The sequence below is a fragment of the Sciurus vulgaris genome (genome assembly GCF_902686455.1).
Source record: "Sciurus vulgaris genome assembly, chromosome: 15".
Taxonomy (NCBI): domain Eukaryota; kingdom Metazoa; phylum Chordata; class Mammalia; order Rodentia; family Sciuridae; genus Sciurus; species Sciurus vulgaris.
In genome coordinates, this window is record NC_136476.1 from 81,301,117 (window position 1) to 81,321,173 (window position 20,057).

Consider the following 20,057-nt stretch of genomic DNA (forward strand, 5'->3'; position numbering starts at 1 on the left):
CCCCAGTCCTAACGTCTTTGTATTTTATTTAAAGTCTAACACTGAGTTGCTTAGCTCCTCGTTTTTGCTGAGGCTGGCTTTGAACTTAGGATCCTCTTGCCTCAGCCTCTGGAGTCGCTGGGATTACGGGCATGTGCCACTGTGCCCAGTCCATAGATATTTTTTGATACTACCCCAAACCCGATAAACGAGAGTTTCTTAAAGATTAGTTAGAATACGAAATCTGAAACCTCATTAGTGGGGCTTGGGTTGTAGTTCGGTGGTAGAGCACTTGCCAAGCATGTGTGAGGCACTGGGTTTGAACCTGAGCACCACATAAAAAAATAAATAAATAAAATAAAGATATTAAAAATACAGTAACAAAAATTATATAAAAAATAAAGCCTTTTTAGTAAACGTTCTGTACTCAGTTACATTAGTTGGTTTCACACTCTGCATGGATCTTTTTGTAACATCATGCAGTAGTCTGGGAAACATGGTTCACTGAGCTGAGCAGCCCTTCCAAATGTCAAAATATCTCATTACACAATACACCACCAAAAAGACAAAAAAACAAAACATAGTCATCGATAGCACCACTGATCTCATCAGAAAAGTCTTTAGGCAACGAGAAGCCAACCTCACAGAGCCGGACACAAGTCTTTACCTGAAGGCTTGAATTTTATCACTGGAATCTATGCCAGTATTGTCGCTTGTTTTTCTTGAAGTAATAGGTCCACTTCCTTTACTTTCAAGAAAATGACTCAAGGGAAGACTCAGGTTTGGATAACCATAGTTTGTCAGTCATTCTTTCAAATAAAAACTGTGTTCCAACTTGTGCTTGCAACTCACATAATTATACAAGTGCTTTGCCTTGAGACAAGGATTCTCCTTCCGTATGCAGCAGAGATGCTTTGGTGGACTTCAGGAAGTGAATGGAGAGCAAGGGTTAGGAGCCATTTGATGATTTCGTTCATGTCTAAGCTGTTTCAATAATCAAGTATTAGTTGAGTTTTATTCTTCAGCTTTTGAAAGGTAGCAAAAACCAAGTTCTTTGTCTGGAAATTTCCTCCATGGAGGTGCCTCAGTGTGTGACAAGCTAGAATTTGCAAGCACTTTACATGAGGCTAAATGACAACAAACAAGGCCTCATCTATCCAGAATCACCTGCATTTAATTGACTCTAGGAAATGAGGCTAGATAACTAAGCACGGTTGAAGTTTGTTAAAAAGTAAAACTTTACAAAGACTGAGTTGATGCTGGGTTAGTCATCTACGAGAAGCACAGACATTTGACTGTAGGGCTTTGTCGGTGGCAGAGGGAAAAACAGCCTGTTATCCTTTCTATGTAACTTTGGACAAGTTGTGCAAATATCTGCTTCTTAAAGTTAGTCAGAATGAATAATCCTAGGGTAAAGTCAAACGATCTTGAGTTACATGATATGTGTAGATAAAAATCCAGAATAGATGCAAGTGCCAAGTGATACATGTGAAGCCTTGGAACAGTGCCTGACAGGGAAGGGTCCCTTTGTCCTTTTACCTCCATTTTCTAAGACATGCAAACTTTTTAAAATAAAGGGCCAGAGGGTAAATATTTTAGGTTTTATGAGCCAAGAGGCAAAATTAAGAATATTTTATAATACAGGTCTATTAGTGAGGATAGGGGTTGTTTTTTTTTTCTTAGTGGGGGAATAATATCTTACTTAAATAGGATTCAAAATTAACTGTTCCCTATTGTGAAATCAATTGCAAATGTTCATCTGCAAAAATCATGCTTACCTCACAGGACATGAAAACATAGTGGTTTTGATTTGGCCTGTGGGCCAGTTTGCCAATCCCTCCCTGCTCAGAGGTCTCTCTTGTTTAATTCTTTTCTCTTGGTTCATTCCATGCAGTGGCTCACAGTGACACTTCAAGCACTCCTAATTTCTCTGTGTAGATTTGGGTTTCCATAGGGTATTTTCCTTCTCCAGCCTTTAACATTTCTTGGAGTGAGGTTTAGTGGTGACAAATACTTTTCATCTCTTGATTGTCTGCAATGTCTTTATTTCTGAATGATATTTCACTGAATATAGACTTTCAGATTGACAGATTTTCTTTTAGCACATAGAGACTGCCACTCCATTGTCTTCTGGATTGCATTGTTACTAATGGGAAGTCAGCAATCAATCTTATCTCTGTTCCTCTACATAGCACATCTTCTCTTTGGCTGCTTTTAAGATTTTTCTCTGTCACTGGTTCTTGGCAATTTGATTAGGTTCTTGGCAATTTGATTATGATGTGCCTTAATGGGGTTTTCTTCATATTTATCCTGCTTAGCCTCCACTGGGCTTCCAAGAGTGGTGGCTTGATATTTTTAATCAAATTTTGAATAGCTTTTCTATTCCATGACCCTGCAACTACAAATGTTAGAATACTTGACTTTATTCCCCAGGCTCTATTCTTTTCAGCCATGTTTCCTTCTGTTCTTCAGTTAGAATAGTTTGTATTGTTCTATTTTATGGTTCACTGATTGTGCTGGCAGATTCTGAAATGGCTTCCAGTGATTCCACCACCTGCTCTTTGTGCCCTTGTGTAGTCCTCTTGTTTTCTTTATGGGATGGATTTAGTGGCTTTTTTCAAATGAATAAGTGATTTGACAGAAGTGCTGAATGTCATTTCTGGGATGAGGCTATAAAAGACTAACTTCTTCCTTGCCACCACCCTCTTGCTCTTATTTACTTTGATGAAGACAACTGCCATCTTGGAAGTGTCCCTACAGAGAGGCCCATGTGACAAGGAAGTGAACAAACTGAATTCCGCCACAACTCCTTAGTGAGCCTGGAAGCAGATTCCACCCCAGTTGAACAAATGGTTAAGGCCCCGGCCTGCAGTCTTGTGAGAGGCCTTGAACCAGAAGACCAGGCTAAGCTGTGCTGGATCCTTGACCCACCAAACTACAACATAATAAGCCACAAATTTGGGGGCAATTTGTTATGCAGCCATAGATAACACGCACACTCACCTTTCATCCTAATCTCATTTGCTCCTGTTAGTGAATATTTTGATCCAGGTGTTACATTTTCTTAGCTCTACATTTTCATTTGGTTTTTCTTAGTTTCCATTTCTCTTCTTTTTGAGTTTTTCCTTTAAGTCCTTGAATACACTTATATTAGCCCTTTTAAAGCACACTTGTCTGCTAATTCTATCATCCCCATCACTTCTGGCTCTATTGTTATTGACTGACTTGGTTCCTGTTACAGGACTTGTTTTCCTGCTTCTCTGCATGTCTGATTTTTGACTGAATGCTGGACACTCTAAATGTTACATGGTGGGGCATCTGTGATGGGTGTTTTCCTTCAGAGAGTACTGGGCTTTGTTCTGGCAGGCAGCTCATTTACTTGTGGGCCAGCCTGATCCTTTCAAGATTCCTTTTAAAGTTTGTTTGGCAAGGACTAGAGCAGTCTTCAATCTAGGCTAGTACAGTTTTACTTCTAAGGCATGGCCTCTCTGGAGTCATGACTAAATGCCCTGCGTGTCCCACTCTGGTCAATCTGAACTCTGGCTTAGAGCTTTCCTCTGCTGGCCTTGTGAGGTCCCCCTGCAGCACGCACAGCTCGGCATGCAGTGAAAGAGGAGGGCTCTTCTGGAGCTGCTTTGCAGTACAGTTCCTTCCTTCTGTCCTCTGTTCTGCAAGTTCCAGGGCTTCAGCAGCCCGAGCCCTTCTCTTGGTCTCCCAGGTCATGAGACTATTACACTTGCCTTGGGTTCTCCCTCCCCAGAAAGACCTGGTGGAAAGCCAACGTGACACCTAAGCTCATTCGTTCTTCTTCTCCCAGGATCATGAGCATGAACTGCCTGTTTTCCAATAGCTGAAACAAGTTTTTAGAAATATTCTGTTTTCTAATCATTTATGATAGGCTAATCTGGTAGCAGTTACCCTATTTTGGAAGTTGCAGATGGGCTTCTCATAATACACATTTTGATTTTAATGAAAAGTATGGCTTAGTATTTCCATGATAGTAACTTAAAATCTAAGCGCCCCATTTATTTATTACAAAAATACAATTTGGAGCTTGGTGGGAGGCAAGAGAAAACAGATTTTCTCCATCATTTATCCAGCTGAGAAATCTTTCACAGATTTTCAGTAGGGAAGAGCCCCTGCCTTTATCCTCTTCTCAGTTAGGGTCTCTTCCTGAGGTTACAAATCAAGAAAAGAATGAATCTGAAGAAATGGCAATAGAAGAAATCTAGGAAAATGCAAATGTGTGCAAATTTTTCATTATATACAGAAAATCATTTTATTATTATGGGTCATCAAGCCCAAGTCAACGACTGAGTGGAAACTTGAGGGCAGGAGGATGGCTTCTCCCAGTGAGAAAAAGTTGATACCCTCAAAATGTCTTCTACTCTAATGAATATCAGTATTCCAATCGACACAAGAAAATTCTTTCTTGTTTATTAATAAGTCCTAGAGGAAAAATGAAGAAAATTTGTGGAGAATGTAAGAAAACTCAAATGAGTATCTCCGCACCGGCCGGTCTTCCTCAGGACGAAGACCTGCACATCACCTCACATGCCCAGCAGCCACTGACACTGTGTCTGGGCGATGCGCTCCCTTGTCAACTATTGGGCTCACAGAACTGCCGCCTCCTACACTCATGAGTGTCGACCCTTCCAGGGCCACTGTACCGAAACGCCTCTTTTCCAGGAACCACTGAGAGAAGCATGTTCTGGTCTATCACACGCTGAGAGTGAACAGTAGTAGCAGTTTCAGAGCAAGATGTGGTGTCTGCCTGTCACTGCAGCCTTGGAGACGTCCCCACTGTGCCTCCTGTTCTCCTTGCTGAAGAGCCACACTCACTCTGGTCTGGTTCCAGTTCCAGAAGCACTTTTTAATGCTCAGCATGCCTCGGAGTTAGCACTGGAGCCACAAGGACTGGCTGGAGCCCCAGAGAGAAGCTGCTGGATTTCTGGAGGTGCAGCTAGAAGCATAGGCAGGTCTGACCAGTGCAGAAGGCAGGTGTCAGCTGACCATGACCAGGTCAGTCAATGGTACAAATGCTGGCTGGCTAAGTTCTCAGGGACCTGGCCAGGGCTCACCAGTCCTGTGAGCCATTCCTGAAACATGGTGACGGCATACTTAATAGCAGATTGCAGCTTGAGGTTGCTGGAAACCAAACTGGGTCAGAAAACCTAAGAAGGGAGCTGGTCCCTGCCACCTTTCTTCACCTTTCTCCTGTGCCACAGTCCAGGTCTTTCCCTCCTACACTCTTGGAAAAATTGAGGTGGTCCCCCTGGCTGCCTAAGCCGTCTCCCCGGCAGCTCCCTTGTTTTGGAAGGAGATGATAAATAAATCAAAACGCACTAAGCAGCACTTCCACAGGCACTCGCCGCCTTCACTGAATGTGCACCTCATCAATCACACTATTGTCTGCTTGAAAGGCGAGCCTTGTAAATGTCATATCCACTCAGGCCCAAGGAGAGGCGCATCCAAATGCAGCAAGGAGTTTTAATTGGATAGTGTAATTAAACTAAAAAACCCCAGCAGACTCCCTTTGACAGGATAGATGAAGACCCCTTTTAATAGGGCTAGGAAACATATCTGTTAAAAGGATGAGGCACTGCCTGCTCCTGATTGTGCTCCAGAGTACTCTTATGAAAAGGCAATTCAATAACTGGGGCATTTAATATGGTGGAGTCCGTTGTGTTCTGTAATCAGGCAGTACTTACCGTATTTGATCTGGAACTTCTGAAATAAGTCCTTGTCAGAGAATAAAAATACAGCTCAGCTTGCCTACTAACGTTTAGAGTGTCCAGACCTCCTGGGAGTCAGGCAGAGCCTGAGGGTGGGCTGCAGCAGCCCTCCTGGGCTCCAGGGCCATTGGCATATAAACGCAGGTGCCTCCCTTGGGGGCCGCAGTCCGGCCAGCATGGCTGTGGGCATCCACCCACCCACTCACTTCCCCTATCCCTCTTGCACACATTCTCAGGAGCATCAAAAGAATAGACAAAATTCCTGGGTATCTCCTCCTTCAGAAGCTAGAATGCCTGTCATGTCAGAGAGCCGGGGTGGGGGAGTGCAAAGTTTGTGTTCTCTGTTGAAACTGCCCCTGTCAAGTAGGGAGAAAAGAAATCGGGTGGCCAGAGGATTCAAGGTACTGGCTGGATGTGCCAAGCAGATTTCAGGAATAAACTTAAGCCCTGCTGCCACCTCCCCACTCTCCTTTGTTGGAAGAGGAGTGGGGGATGCACACATGGCACATTCTCTTTTCTCTCTCTCTCTCTCTCTCTCTCACACACACACACACACACACACACACACACATGCTCACACGCACACAGAGCGCACAGTTCCACAAACAAGGTAAAGAATTCGTTAGGCCACTGGAAGAGGTTTGTATCTGCACAGGGCTGCTTGTAAGTAGGCTGTGACAATCCCTTTCAGATGAAATGCTAGTGTCCCAGGACAAGGTCAGGAAGAGCAGCACTGGGTCTATCAAGACGGCCTCTGAACTGGCGCTCAGGTGGGATGCAGAGGTGAGATTTCAGACCTCTCCATCTGTAGCCTTCCAAAAACAGTTGGATGCTTTGTTTTATTTACGCAAACCTTAAAGTCAGTTTCCCTGGGCTCTCAGACTGGATTTTCTGTTTTAAGGATGGTGAAGGGTTTATTTGATGACTGCTTTTACTCCCCATAAAGCTTGCTTGGAGCTCTGTTTGCAAACCTTTGAACATTCTTAATATTAGTCTTTCACTATGGGTTGATGAACCCATTAAGAACATATAAGTGAATATATATAATCCATGAAAACTGGATACTGAATTAAACCATCAAACACCTTTAGGCTTAAATGAAAACTACATAAAAGCATTTCAGCCATCAATTTGGCTATCACTTCTAGCCAGTATGAATTCTGCTGGAAAAGCTATTTTCGTGCAGATGTGGAATTCAATGGGAAAGACTGACTCGTGTACCAACATCAATCAAAATGTCGACTTCCCTGGCAGCTCTCAACAGTAAGGCAGGTTCAAAGGTCACAGGATAAAGAAAAAGCCAAGCTCTGGTTCAGCTCTAATATCTCCTCGGTAGAAGTCTTGCAAAAGTACCCCCTTCTGTATTAGCCTGGCTTTCATTAATCTTCTTGCCATCTTCTTTAACTAGTCATGCAGAACCGCTCGATAGCAAGACGTATAATGGGGAAGGCCCCGTGCCTATTACCGCGTTAACATTCTCTTAAGCCCCAGTGCAACAATGGAACGGGAAGGCAAAGGAAAGCGCAACTGCAGGGTGCGGAGCAGGCAATTCAATTACAGCCCGGGCTTACCTCTGTACTTCTGACCCACAAAACACAAGAGGCCTTTGTGTCTAACTGGCTTGGCCATTAAGGTTGCTGAGGATCACAACAATGCTGATCTTTTCTACTTAAGCTAAATCAATGTGGACAAATCATTATTCAGCAGCTTTAATTTAATTAGTAAATTAAATACACTACTTTACAGATCTTGTCAAGTACTTATGAAAAGAAAGATTCATTTAAGCGGGAGGTCACCAATAAGCCCGGTTAATTCAACTCACGGTTTTAACAGCATCTCATCTCAAATATCCAGCAGGTTCAGTTTACTAGGGCTTAAGGGTCTCCTGCAGTTGTGATTAACTCATAACCCCAAAGAGTTCCTATTGTGTCCAGTGTTTTGGACAAAAAAACCAAATAAACCAAAAAAATCTCCCCAACATAACCAGCATCGACAGAATCAGATTTCCTTTAGATTACACTGTGGCGGGAGAACATAATCAGGTTACTTCTATTATGTTGCTTCCTTAAGATTTTATATTATCTATACTTAATTGAGATACAGAGTTCTTTTCAGCTATAAAGACGACAGTTACTTTATTAGGGCTTAAATCTGATTTCCTAATGATAGGCTACTTCCTTTAAAGGCTGAACCTGCTCAAGCTTCTGGTGAGACCAGACCTGGCCTGGTGGAAAGTCTCTGACTGAGTTGCATAGAAAGGTCTCTGGCTTCTGTTTCAGCAGAGGAATCTGAGCTGGCGCTTGAAAAGATAGCTCACAGCATCGGAAGCCTGTGCCTAGACCCGTGTAAGGATGGGAAACGTAAGCAGGGAAGTGTGACACGGAAATGTTCTCCTCTCCTGGTGCCAGGCGCGTCCTCAATCAGTTAAGAGGAATTAAGGTTAATTCACCTTTTAAGAGGTTTGTAACACAAATACATAAATAGCAAAAGATATCCTAAGGAGTGGCAAGCCAGACTAAGAAGTCAGTGACTTGAGTAATAATGGCAGCATGTTTCTTTCTTAAAATCTAGAAGGCAGAAATTATTCTTAATTTTTCAGGGCTTGTGATACACAGATTTTCTCGGCTCTTTTAAGAGTCTGTATTTATATGTACAATTTTTTTTAAGGCATGTATCTATTTAGTCATTAAGTTCCAGGTCCTTAAACATTCCCAGGGACAGAGCAATAAATCTTCCCTCTGAGCGCCTAAAAGGGAGAAGTGGAGGGAGGAAGGAGCCGCCAACTGCTACCTCGCATGCGGCCTCCGCCTCCACAGCACATGTCACTGTGTCTCAGTGCAGGCGCTCTGATGCTCAGTCCCTCTGCCAAGTCAGCTATTCACACACTTTTGGGATATGGCATCAATTAAACCTGAGTTGTGTTCCTTATGACGACCAAATTAATGGTTTGACAGTGGCTTTCTCAATAAACACTGCAAACTGCCCATATTCGAAGGATTTTAAAACCATTTCTTTCCTGTTCAAAATTCTGACAAACATGTCTCAAGTAAGACTAGGGACAACTTCATTATCCTCCCAACACTTAGTGCCTTTTTGTAAAGAAGGCTATTTAATAACAAGCCTGCTGTTTCCACAACTAAATTATTCCAGTTGGTCACACGTTCCGGTCTTCAGCAAGACACTTGTGTTATGAGAGATAAAAACATGAAAAAGGAAATATATTGCAGAAATCAAAAACCTTATCTATTTCTAGACTGGCTCTCTTTGCCATAATTCATTCAAGAAGGGCCCAAGAATAATTTTTGATGTAAACTCAGCTACAAACATACATCACTATGCTGATAAAAATCACAGGCTAAACTTATGAAATATAGTGACTTTCATTTCTTTAGTGCTGTTAAAATAACTTTTTTCTAAGGTTCAACAGACACAAAAGATAAAAAGGGTTACCATTAATCCTATTAAAAAAAAAAAAAAAAGAAAAGAAAGAAAGAGGCAGCAGCAGCCCCTTAGATTAATTCTTGGTCTCATGATGGTCTGAGGATGAACTTTTTAGATTAAGTCACTGAATTAATTTGGTGAAGATACTGGAAATCATAAAAACACATAAGCATCAATCTGATTCATTTAACACATCCTTGTTTGGGCACTTTACAATATAAATTATATCTAATAACTTTTGGTTTCTAAAATTGGGCCTCATTAACATCAGTTTCAAATTGACATTTATTGAGGACAACTCTGCAGGTGCCATGCTAGGAACTGAGGATGCAGGAGTGGGTAGGGTGCCGTGGGTCAACTGTCAGCAGGGAAGAGTGGGTAGAGTGGGGTGCAGACCTTAGGCAGATGCGCATGGCAGTGTACTTATGCAGAGTCTGGGGGCCAAGTTCATAGACAGGGCCTGGCCCTCCGCTGGCTCTTGAGAGATGAGTGCGGGAGGTGGGAAGGTGAGTCGGAGGTGGGTGGGGTGGGCGGTGGACTGCAGGTGTGGTGCAGGTGTGCAGCTGCTCACAGGAACTGCAGCGCATTTGGGATGGGAAATTCCAGGTTGTGGGGCCAGAGTGGTCAGTGGCTGTCAAGGCCGACAGGCTGTGCTGAAGAGTCTGGAGTTGTAAGACTGTAATTTGCCAGTCTCATTTTTTTAAAGCATCAAAATCCTTTTATCTATGAATTTTTAAAATACAGAGTCCCAAAATAGTAAAAAATAGAGTTCTTTTGGTTGGAGGGGAGGCCTTATGTTCAATCCTGCCCTACACACACACACACCCCTGAGCTCTGAGAACATGGAATGAAAAGAACTGCTATGGGGGACAGGGACTTAAAAACTGTTTATGGGACAGTAGGACTTTTTGTTCAGGAAAGTGCCACAATTTCTAGATCTCTGGAGTCAGAGTAAAAAAAGGAAACCTCTGTAAGATCCGTGTGTGCAGTTTTTTTCTTTTTCTTTCTTTCTTTTTTTTTTTTTTTTTAATAAAGAACCATCTAATATAAGTGAAAATAAGAAAAGACCCTTACAAGACTGTCAATACTGGAATGGCGGGCCCATGTCTGCTATGTCCTCAGTGTTGAGAACGTGGCCTCACGCACACACGTGCGATGATTACTCCTTGGCATCCCAGGATGCAGCTGATGGACAGCAGGGAGTCTGTCCTTCCTTTCCCTCCTGCTGGGTACGCTGCAGCTGTAGCTCCAGGGCCTGAGCTGCAGCCCTCCATGGCAGAGTGCACACCGCCGGGTGAGAGTGAGAGAAGCCTGGAGCCTGGCTGAGGTTCTTCCCTGACCTCTACTCCAGCTCGTCCCTCCATGCAAGGGATCCCCTCTCATTTCTCCAAGACACAAGAACCTAAAGAAAGGTTACTTTTCAAAAGATCCTCAGTTCTTGGGATGAAAGATGCCAGAACAGTGTCATCTTTACTGGCTGACAAGCTGGAGTGACAAGATGATGTTTCCCAAAGGGAGAGGGAGTCCAGCAGCCATGGGGCACGGCCCCCAGAGAAGCAGGCAGTTCTCTCCCAGCCTCTTTTGGCAGCCATCTTGCAGAGTCAGAGGCCTCTCTGGGATGACAGGAATGACAGAGAGGAGTGTGGGGACAGCTCTACTCCTTTCCTTGTACCCTAGTAAGTGCTCTCTTCTTGCTAATTGGAGGCTGAGTTGAGAGGAGAATATGAAGCGCAGCATAGCTGAATTTGACTAAGAAATTAAGTGCCCAACCATAAATGAGGCCATGCAGCATTTGCCCAGGCTGTGAGCTCCCCACAAGGGCTCAGCGTTCTGGAGGCCCTTCTTCAGTCAGTATTACCTCAAAAACTTGAACCACAAAAAACTAAAAACAAACAAACAAAAAACCCAACCTTGAACCGCACTCTATGAAATACTTCCTGGCTTTGACATTTCTTATTGTTCCTTTTGAGTATGTAATCACATTTGTTCTCTAATTTTGTGTACATTGAAACATGGGGGATTAATAAAAATCAGATGCTCTACCTATACCTCTAGTGCCCAATCATATCTTTGGGCTGGGCTCTGTGTGGCTGCACCTTAGACAGGCTATGCAGGCAGTGCTGGTAGTATCAGAGTTTGAGAACCACTGTTCATAGCCTTCTCCAGGCATCTCATGAAAACTCTGACATAGTTTAAATTTCTTCCCTCTGTAGAGGAATTTCAGTGTGTCCTTTCTGCCCCCTGATGAGATTGAAGACCTAAAAATGATTGATTAATCTATATACTATACCTAATTACTTAACTGCAAAAGTATAATATGTCAAAATATACAACCAAACTGTATCTGCTTTGATAATTTAAGCGGAGGAATGCTAACCCAGCAGTGATCTCTTCTGTCGGGCCAGGCAGGACTTGAATTATGAGCTGATAGGTCACGCAGGTGCCAATAACCTGGAGGTGCTGACACTTCTGGCGTGATGGATATCTAAATCTAGCTTTTAGGAGCTGGGAAAAATCCCTCGGTTCCCCTGATCTGGCATGGAAGGAAAGCAGGTCCAGGTCCGATTGGCCAAATGAGAAGGGGATAGAGCCCAAAGTGAGATGGGAATCCCAGGAAAAATCTGCCCCATGCTCCAGCCCCTGGGGTAGAGCTGTGAGGTTCTCTACACCATCAAGACTGAACAGGGTGGGGGCTCACTTCGGGCTCTGGGCACCATAACACAATCCCGTCTGATTAAAAGAAATTTCTGGTAATGAATTAAACAGACCCAAGGAAAAAAGGACACGCTGGCAATATATTCTCTTGGCACCCAGCACACAGGGGAAGAGAGGGAAAAGAGAGGAGGAGACATAAATAAAAGGGACTACTCACTGGGGCTCTTTTCTTCAGCAAGGTCACAGGCACAGAGCAGGTCGGAATCGATTGAGATGGGTTTCTGCTTAATCCAAAACTTAGTGCTGGCTTTCTGATTCGTAACAGGGTCTATCTCTACTTTGTCTCCAGAGATACCTGGAAGGCCAAGGAAGGACAAAAAAGAAGCCATGAGAAGTGGAAGGAGTAAGTGATTTCAATGTAATCATTTGAACGGCTTTATCAACCCTGAGCTGGAGGAGCCCAGAGCTCTGTCTTCCGGCTCTGAGGAATGCGGGGTTTCTCACCACAGACTCCCGAAGGCATGGAAAAGTTGCACAGTTTGGTTTCCTGAGAGGGTGAGCTATGGAATGGGTGGGGGGCGGATAACAACCAAAACTAGATGAAAAGGTCTTCATAAACATGCCTTTTAGATATAACATAGAATTTACCTACTGATTATTAACTATATTACTTCTACATTTAATGAAATAAACTAAAACAGGGTCATTTAAAAATAGTTCTCATCAGTATTATTTTTTTGAAAGATGGTCTGGGATGGACGGATTAATATTACTTATGCTGAAAGAGCTAAGCTACCCATGAAGAGTTTCTGATCTGGAAAATTTTTACACACTAATTAAACAAGAAAAAAAAATCTCTTTCCTTCTGGGACACTAAATAATTGCTGGAACTATATTTAAAGGAAGTCATGGGAGGGTCAAAGGATCTTTCACACAAAGCCTTCCAAGTTCAAGTACTGGAGCCTGGCTTCAGGCTGTGGAGGCTACTGGCTCTCTGTGAGGGAGAGACGCAGCATCTCGCATGCCCTTTATGCAACAAGGACCTCAGAGCCAGAAGCCAGAATGGTAAATATTGGCACTTTGGGTTTTACTGTCAGGGCTGTGAAAGACATATCAGGTTGTACAGAGGCTGGGAATAAAGGTGTATGTAGAATAAAGGCAGCTTCTGGCACAGAAGGTACCCTGGTGTCAGCGAGGACACACACAGCAGCGGTTCTCCGGGCACCTCGGGAGCATGCGCTCACTCGTAGTTCGATGCCCATGATCTAAAAGAGACGCACTCTTTTTCTTCTTTCGCTGAAAACTGAAGAATGTGTTCACGAACTGAGACAAAAACCTTTGATACGCCCTCTGAAGTGAGCCCCATATGGAACCTTAAAGTAATTAATTTTTAGGCCATAGTTTAAAGGTCAGGGTCAAAGTTAAAAAAAAAAAAAACCCAAAACAACAAAAAAACACAGCAAAGGGAGGTCAAGACATAAGATACAGTTACAATAATCAAATGTACAGACTAATGGAAAAAATAATTGGTGTTAACATATTTCATCCTATGGATCAGACTTAGAAAATTTTGAAGAAAATATGAGAAAACAGTAAGCCAAAAGAAGAGGCAGATAAAAGAAAGGGCTTAATTCATGCCTACCCTCCCCCAAAGACCTCAAAAAAACAAAATATAGACACACAAGAACCAGGGTCTGACAGCAAACTGGAAATTAAAAAATAAAACACCCAATCCTGGTGATTTGTTTCTATTTTAGTTTTTGGATAAATTAATTCCAAATTCTAGTTAGTCAAACGCAAAAGCTGATGGACAGACGGATGAGAGCAGGGGCCCTGCTGTCTTTGGAGGGGACAATGCAGTTATGTGCTTAAGCCTGGTCATTATGTGTGGTCTTGAGTAAAGACGAATAACTGGTTTTTATTTTATTGTTTTTTAATTAATCAAACACTGGGATTTGTCATCAGACATATTTCAGGAACATCATATTTCAATTAGGCATAATGTCATAAGTCCAATTGACTCTGGATGCTCAGGTCTAGATGATTTCAGGAGGGTGAGAATGTATCAGGAGACCAATTTTATTACATTTCACTTAAAATAGATTACAACTACCCAGTTACACTCTTGCCTCCAATTTGGTCATTAATTGCAAAAGATCTGGACAGTGAGTGTGTGAGTGTGTGTGTGTGTGTGTGCCAAGTGTTTCTTCCTTATTCTTCTTCTTATTTTGACATTTGTAAAAGTCAAAATGAGCAGAGCAAAATAAATGTGCATATTTCTTATGAGGAAATAAACCCTTCCCCACATTCCTTTCTCAGAAAGAGAGAAAAAAATCATCACCCGAGCAAGGTGGTTTAGAATTTTGTTCTGTGGCCCTGCAACTCCTGAAGCTGCAGTCAGTCAATATTGTTAATGTACCTTGTTAATTTGATAGGATTTGTCAGGTAACTCCACTGGAAAATTATATAAAACTGTTCCAGATGAAAAGATGATAGTGACATGAATTAAAGTGATAGAACAATAGTGGAATATAAACCAGAAATGACACCCAAAGTGGCTGTTGATTTATTGCCGTACTGAGTTTGGTTCTGGGCTCCCATGTATATTAGTGCTACAAATCTGGGTCCATTTAGCAGAGGGATGCTCATACATACATCACCAGCTCCTGCTCCAAGCCAAGGTCACTCCCCATTGCATCAATCTTTTCAACAGAGCCTACTTCACAAAGCAGGACTTTTGTAACCATCTCAGATGTAACAGACTCTCGTCCTCTTTCATCTTTCTTTTATCATGTAAAGTACACTTTAACTTCTATTATTTTTATCTGCAAATTGTTACTGTACGGTTCATCCATTACAGGCTGTATCTCTACATCAGTTGCCTAAGCTCTGCCCGGCCACAAGAGCACTTTCCCAATGACACCCTTTCTTGGGGTTACTGTGCAGTCACTATTCGCAGAGAGGAACCCCAAGACTGGGGCTTAGGAAAGGAGATGTGGGAAAAGAACACAATAGGTTGAAGATGGGCAGACAGGTAGAACACCACTTTAATAACTATTATGTTCCATAAAGGACGCATGTAAATTGCATTTTTTCCCCCTGAATCGAATCACATTTTCCCACTGACTTCTTGTTCCAGTGATACTTTATCTTCATTTTGAATTGATCTGTAATTGGCAGGGGCTCCCCACACTTGAGCTTGAAGTTTTTCTGCCCCACAGGCTTTCAGTCAAGTAGTTAATGATCTGTAAAACTCTCGCCTGCCTCCAGGAGTCACTATTTAAAGGAACCTGTAGGGGAATCATTCCTGATGGGAAAAATCCTTTGTACATTAAATAACCTCACTCTACTTGAGATGTGTGTGAGTTCTCAGCTTTTAAAGCTAAGCACTCAGCCCCACGGGCCCTATGTGCTCTTCTTGGGCAAACACTGCACCCAGTCTGGAGGGGCTGGGGCAGCCACAGTGAGCCCAACTTGCTGAGCTGGCCTAGACCCTGCTGCTGAAGAGAGGCACAGGCCCCAGCCTTGAGGTTTCCCTGGCTGGGAGACCTGGGTCTTCTTTAGGTTGGCAGCAGCAGTTAGCTTGGCGGAGGGGGGCCACAGAGCCATAGTCCAAGTCAGGGATGGGGACACTGATGTAGGGTGTGGTCCAGTGGAGGGGGGCAACTGTGGAAGCCAGGCTAGTGGGACCTTCAAGTGGGAGGTCAAGCAGAGGGACTGCCACTCATTTGTCACTGATGCTTCTCCACTGCTAAGGGGAGGAGGTGAGATCAGGTGCCAGAAGCAGCACTTCTGCCCTGTGACGGTGGAACACCAAAAGGACTGCTGAGGCGTGTACCCTGCGGCTCGTCCTCCTCAAGGCCCACCTCGGCCAAGAGCAAAGCTGCAGCCCTGGCAGGCTCACTGCCATTCCTGCTTCAGCAGGCTTCCGCATCAGGAATTGTGAGGTGCAATCTTCTCCTTGGGCCCAACAGGTTTGATGCTAATTACAGACACCATTAATTAAGTGCCTACAGCATTTTAACACAACTAACTGGCACTAGTGATGTACAAGCATGGTTAGGAGTCCACTGTGTGTACTGATTCAAATCTCCTAACCACCTTATGAAGTTGGTTCCTAGTTCATACCTGTTTTATAGACGAGGAAACAGAAATACAGGGAGGTCAAGTAACTTGCCCAAGATCAGCCAGCTCTTAAATGGCAAAACAGCAATGTGAATCCAGGAAGTTCTAGCATCTATCCTCTCAGTCACTCTATCTCCAAGAACCGTGCCAGATGTTTTACACAGCGGACCCTGGTGGAGTGGAAGGTGCATGCCTGAGATCAGACAGCTTCCAAGTGGAGAAGCCATTTCAAACCCTGAGCTGTCTTGTTCTCAAGTTCTGGTTCTTTCCCTGGCTCTGCCTGGTCCCATCCACTTGAGTCAAGAAGACACAAGGGGAGACTGTCCAGGCTGCCCTTAGATTCCTCTCTTGACTTTCGACAAGGAAAAAGTAAATGCTCAGAGGTGCCAGCAAATGCACATGCTGACTTTTGTTCATATGTGGCAAACTGGAGTGCAAAATCCAATCAATATCCTTCCTTGTGACTACTGCGTATGGTATTCCTTGGCTAAAATTTGTATGTAAAATCTCTGAAGGAAAGGCAGAGGCATTCCTTAAAGGATTATTTATGCATTAAAGTAATTAAAATTATAAATGTATTTCCAAGGAAACACAGGAAGCAAATTTTTTAAAAATATTTTTTTAGTTGTCAACGAACCTTTATTTATTTATATATATGGTGCCGAGAATCAAACCCAGTGCCTCACACATGCTAGGCAAGTGCTCTTCCACTGAGTCAAAACTCCAGTCCCAGAAGCATAATTCTGTCAAATTTAGCTTTCTCCAAATCAAACAGTCAACACATAACCAAGAAAAGTTATGCATAAAAAAAGGTTAACTTGCTGCATGCAGTGGTACGCATCTGTAATCCTAGCAGGCTGGGAGGCTGAAGCAGTAGGATGGCAAGTTCAAGGACAGTCTCAGTAACTTAGTGAGACCCTATCCCCAAGTAAAAACAAAAAGGACTGGGGATGTAGCTTAGTGGTAAAGTACCCTGGGTTCAATCCCCGCTCCAAAAGGAGAAACAAAAGCTAATTTGAAAAATTCTTAAGACACACTCAATGAAAAGGGCAGGAAAATATTTATGGAAAGGAGATGAAAAGGATATGTTCCCAAACTGTAACTGAGGTCAACTCTAGTCAGGAGGTTACATTCTTTCCTTTTCTGTATTTTTTCCAAAATAAAAACCTCAACAGAAATTAAAATTAAAATAATCTTTTTTTTTCCCCCAGTGCTGGGGATCAAACCACTGAGCTACATCCCCAGCCCAATAATTATTTTAAAAGTTGACCTTTTTGGTTTCCATCTCAGAGTTTAGTTTCTTTTCCTATTTTTTAAAGTGTGGGAGAGGAAAGTATACTGACTTTTTTACTTGACAATCATGAAAAGTGACCCTAAATTGAAGAATACTTCCATTTAGCAGTTTGCAGGTACCCACGGGGCTGAGATGCTGGGAAGGGTTCCTGTGAGCTCTATTATACCCAACTCGGTGTCACTGTCAAAAATGGTGCCCAGTAGCCCCCAGTCCTGCCCCCATCAGCTTCAGCAGGTGAGGAGGAAACACAGGGGCCTGGAGTGGCCAGGGTCCGCCCTTCCCTGGGAAATAGGAAAGCCATCTGTCTCCTCCACCAGCTCTCCTCCCCACCCACTTATCCATCGCCATCCGTCATGACCTTTTCATGCTCCCACTTCTGACAGCTTCCAGATACAGTGAGTCAAACTTCACTGGAAGCAAACTATCACACCAACTGTCAAAGGCAGAAAACACGGCCTGATTGCTGTCCTACATCAACGCCAGCATATAAATCCTTCCTTAACAAGACAGCTCAAAATAAACAAAACACAACTCTAATGTATATACAACTCCCCAGGGAAACTATTTGTCCAAGGCTCTAGAGTTATCACAAGGGGACCCGCATCTCTTTTAACTAACCAAAAGATTTCCATAAAAGGAAATTAGCACCATATATCATCTTCTGCTAACGCAGATGGAGTACCCACTTTTGGCAGCTCCTGAGCTAGATCCTTCTGTGTCCAGCTGCTTGCCGAGTGCTCCTAACGCCTCTATCAGGAAGGCAGCATTCACCCCTTTTACACCGAAAGCAAGCAGTGCAAAGAGATTAGGGACAGGGACTTTGGAGTCAGGAAGTCCTAAGTTCAAATATCAGCTTTCCTATGTCCTAATGAGGTAACTTTGGGCAAACTGCTGTAAAATGGAGCTGTTGTGAAGAGTAAGTAAAAGGCATGAAACGTGCTTGTTAACAGTGCCTGCAGTGATGACTACTGCTACTATCACCACCAGGACGTCCAGCGACTAATGAGGCAGGCAGTGGGCTGAGGGATGTGACAGAGACTCAGGGATGAAGGTCAGGATGGGGAGCTCAGGGAGCCACAGAGGAGCAGGAACAAGGACCTGAGGCTTGCACCGTGATGCCTGCTCTACACTCTAGTCCTGGAAGCTCCCACCAGGACTCAGAAGAACTATTCAGATGGGGCCCAATGCCTTCATCCCCATGAATCCCTCTGATTACCTCCCATCACCAAGTGTCACTGGGCACATCTCTTTCAGCAACCTCCAAGAGTTCAATTCAGCGTCAGAAATAAAACATTCTCAGACCTGGAATTGGGGAAACATTTGTACCAGAGAACGCCCACCACGTAAAGTTACCAGGTCATTAATCCCCACTGGGGTTAGCCTGGGCAAGGAAACTTCTTGGTGAGCCTGGGCTTCCTCAGCTGTAAAATGAGGGTGACAACAGTACCAGCTCCTGGGGTGCCATGAAGGTGGAAAAGCACAGTGCATGGAGCACTAAGCACGTGCTGGTGTACAGGAAGAGCTCAATCCATTAGTACTCAAATTATTATTAAAGATGAACTTTATTTAGAAAGGTGAAATGATGTACTGGCACAGGGCAAGTGGGCTTGGTAAACTGCAAAGTGGGGACTGAAGCCCAGGTCCAGTTGAGTCCAGCAATACCCCCACCCACTGGTTGTTTCCATTCTACCAGAGGGAAATGTTTGATTCTCAGGAGGCACATCCTGCCCTAAGGCACATTTAAACTCACCTCCCTCAAAATAAAGCAACGCCTTAGCAATAATTCAGGCATTTAACATTCCATGTCTCAGCGTACTTCCTGAGTTATTGTTTATCTGCCTAGACATCATGAGCTGTGTGGTTCATTCATCAATTTCCTACAACTCTGAATCTAAGACTACAAAAGCCCCACTGTTGTTAAATCCTGGAGTGGCTTTTTATACAATTCTACAATCCTCTTGTCTTCAGGTTACCTAGAGCCTATGAAAGCCTGGAAAAGCCCCTGGGGAAAGCCACTGAACAACTCTTGGCCAGAGTGGATTTTGCTGAATATATACAACCAATCGATAGCATCCACAGAGCAGTCAGGGAAGCCTTTGAAACTTGTCTGAATTTACACACAGGATCAGACACACAGGCTCTTTGGGCTTAATGAGACTTAGAGATCACATAGTCTGGGGCTTTACTTTCCATATGAAGAAATTGGGGCTCAGGGTTAGGACATGACTTCTCTGAAGTCACCCATTAATGACAAAGCTGTAACCATAATTCATATCTCCATACCACCAGGCCAGAGCTTAGACAGACCAGCTTTCCTGCCTTACAATGCATTTATTTGTCTAGCGGGTCTACTCACACACTGATCAAGTGCATCACAACATAAAAAACACCATCCAGCAGTTGGTTACGCACCCAAAATCATTTGGGGCATGATTAAAGCCCAGGAGAGCCCTGCTTTCTTGAGATCAAGTAGGATGCTGTGCCTGGGATCACTGATTCAAGGGGCTAACCATCCAAACTGTCTGGAAGCCAGGGCTAAGAGCTGCCAGTTCCAGTGTGTGATCAGTAAGAGACTTGGTGAGAGGTGAGAGTGCACTTGCATAGACTTGTCCTTGGCATGTAAGCAAACTAATGGCGGTCTATGCGTGTCTGACCAGCAGTACCCAGCACAGGGCTGGGCACCAGGGCAGGGCTCACTAAAGGGACCTGGAACTGTTTAGCCCCAATGGCACCTATTTCTGCATGAGGACTAAGATCTTTCTGTAGAGGATAGTTTGGTCACCATAAACACTCCCTTGGGAATGGATACCTCAGGTGAGCTTTTGATG

General features: G+C 43.6%; 1 protein-coding gene across 16 annotated transcripts in view; it reads right to left on the bottom strand.

Moving 5' to 3' along the window:
• MAPKAP1 (MAPK associated protein 1) overlaps nt 1–20,057 on the bottom strand; it is a 227,585-nt gene that overhangs the window by 12,719 nt on the left and 194,809 nt on the right. For all 16 annotated transcript variants that reach the window (XR_013759712.1, XM_079113808.1, XM_079113807.1 and 13 more), the window contains one exon: nt 12,028–12,165. Coding sequence is in view for 15 of the 16 variants with exons in the window: in XM_079113808.1 (XP_078969934.1) it covers nt 12,028–12,165 (138 nt within the window). In the remaining variant the exon portion in view is untranslated. The remainder of the gene's footprint in view (nt 1–12,027; nt 12,166–20,057) is intronic.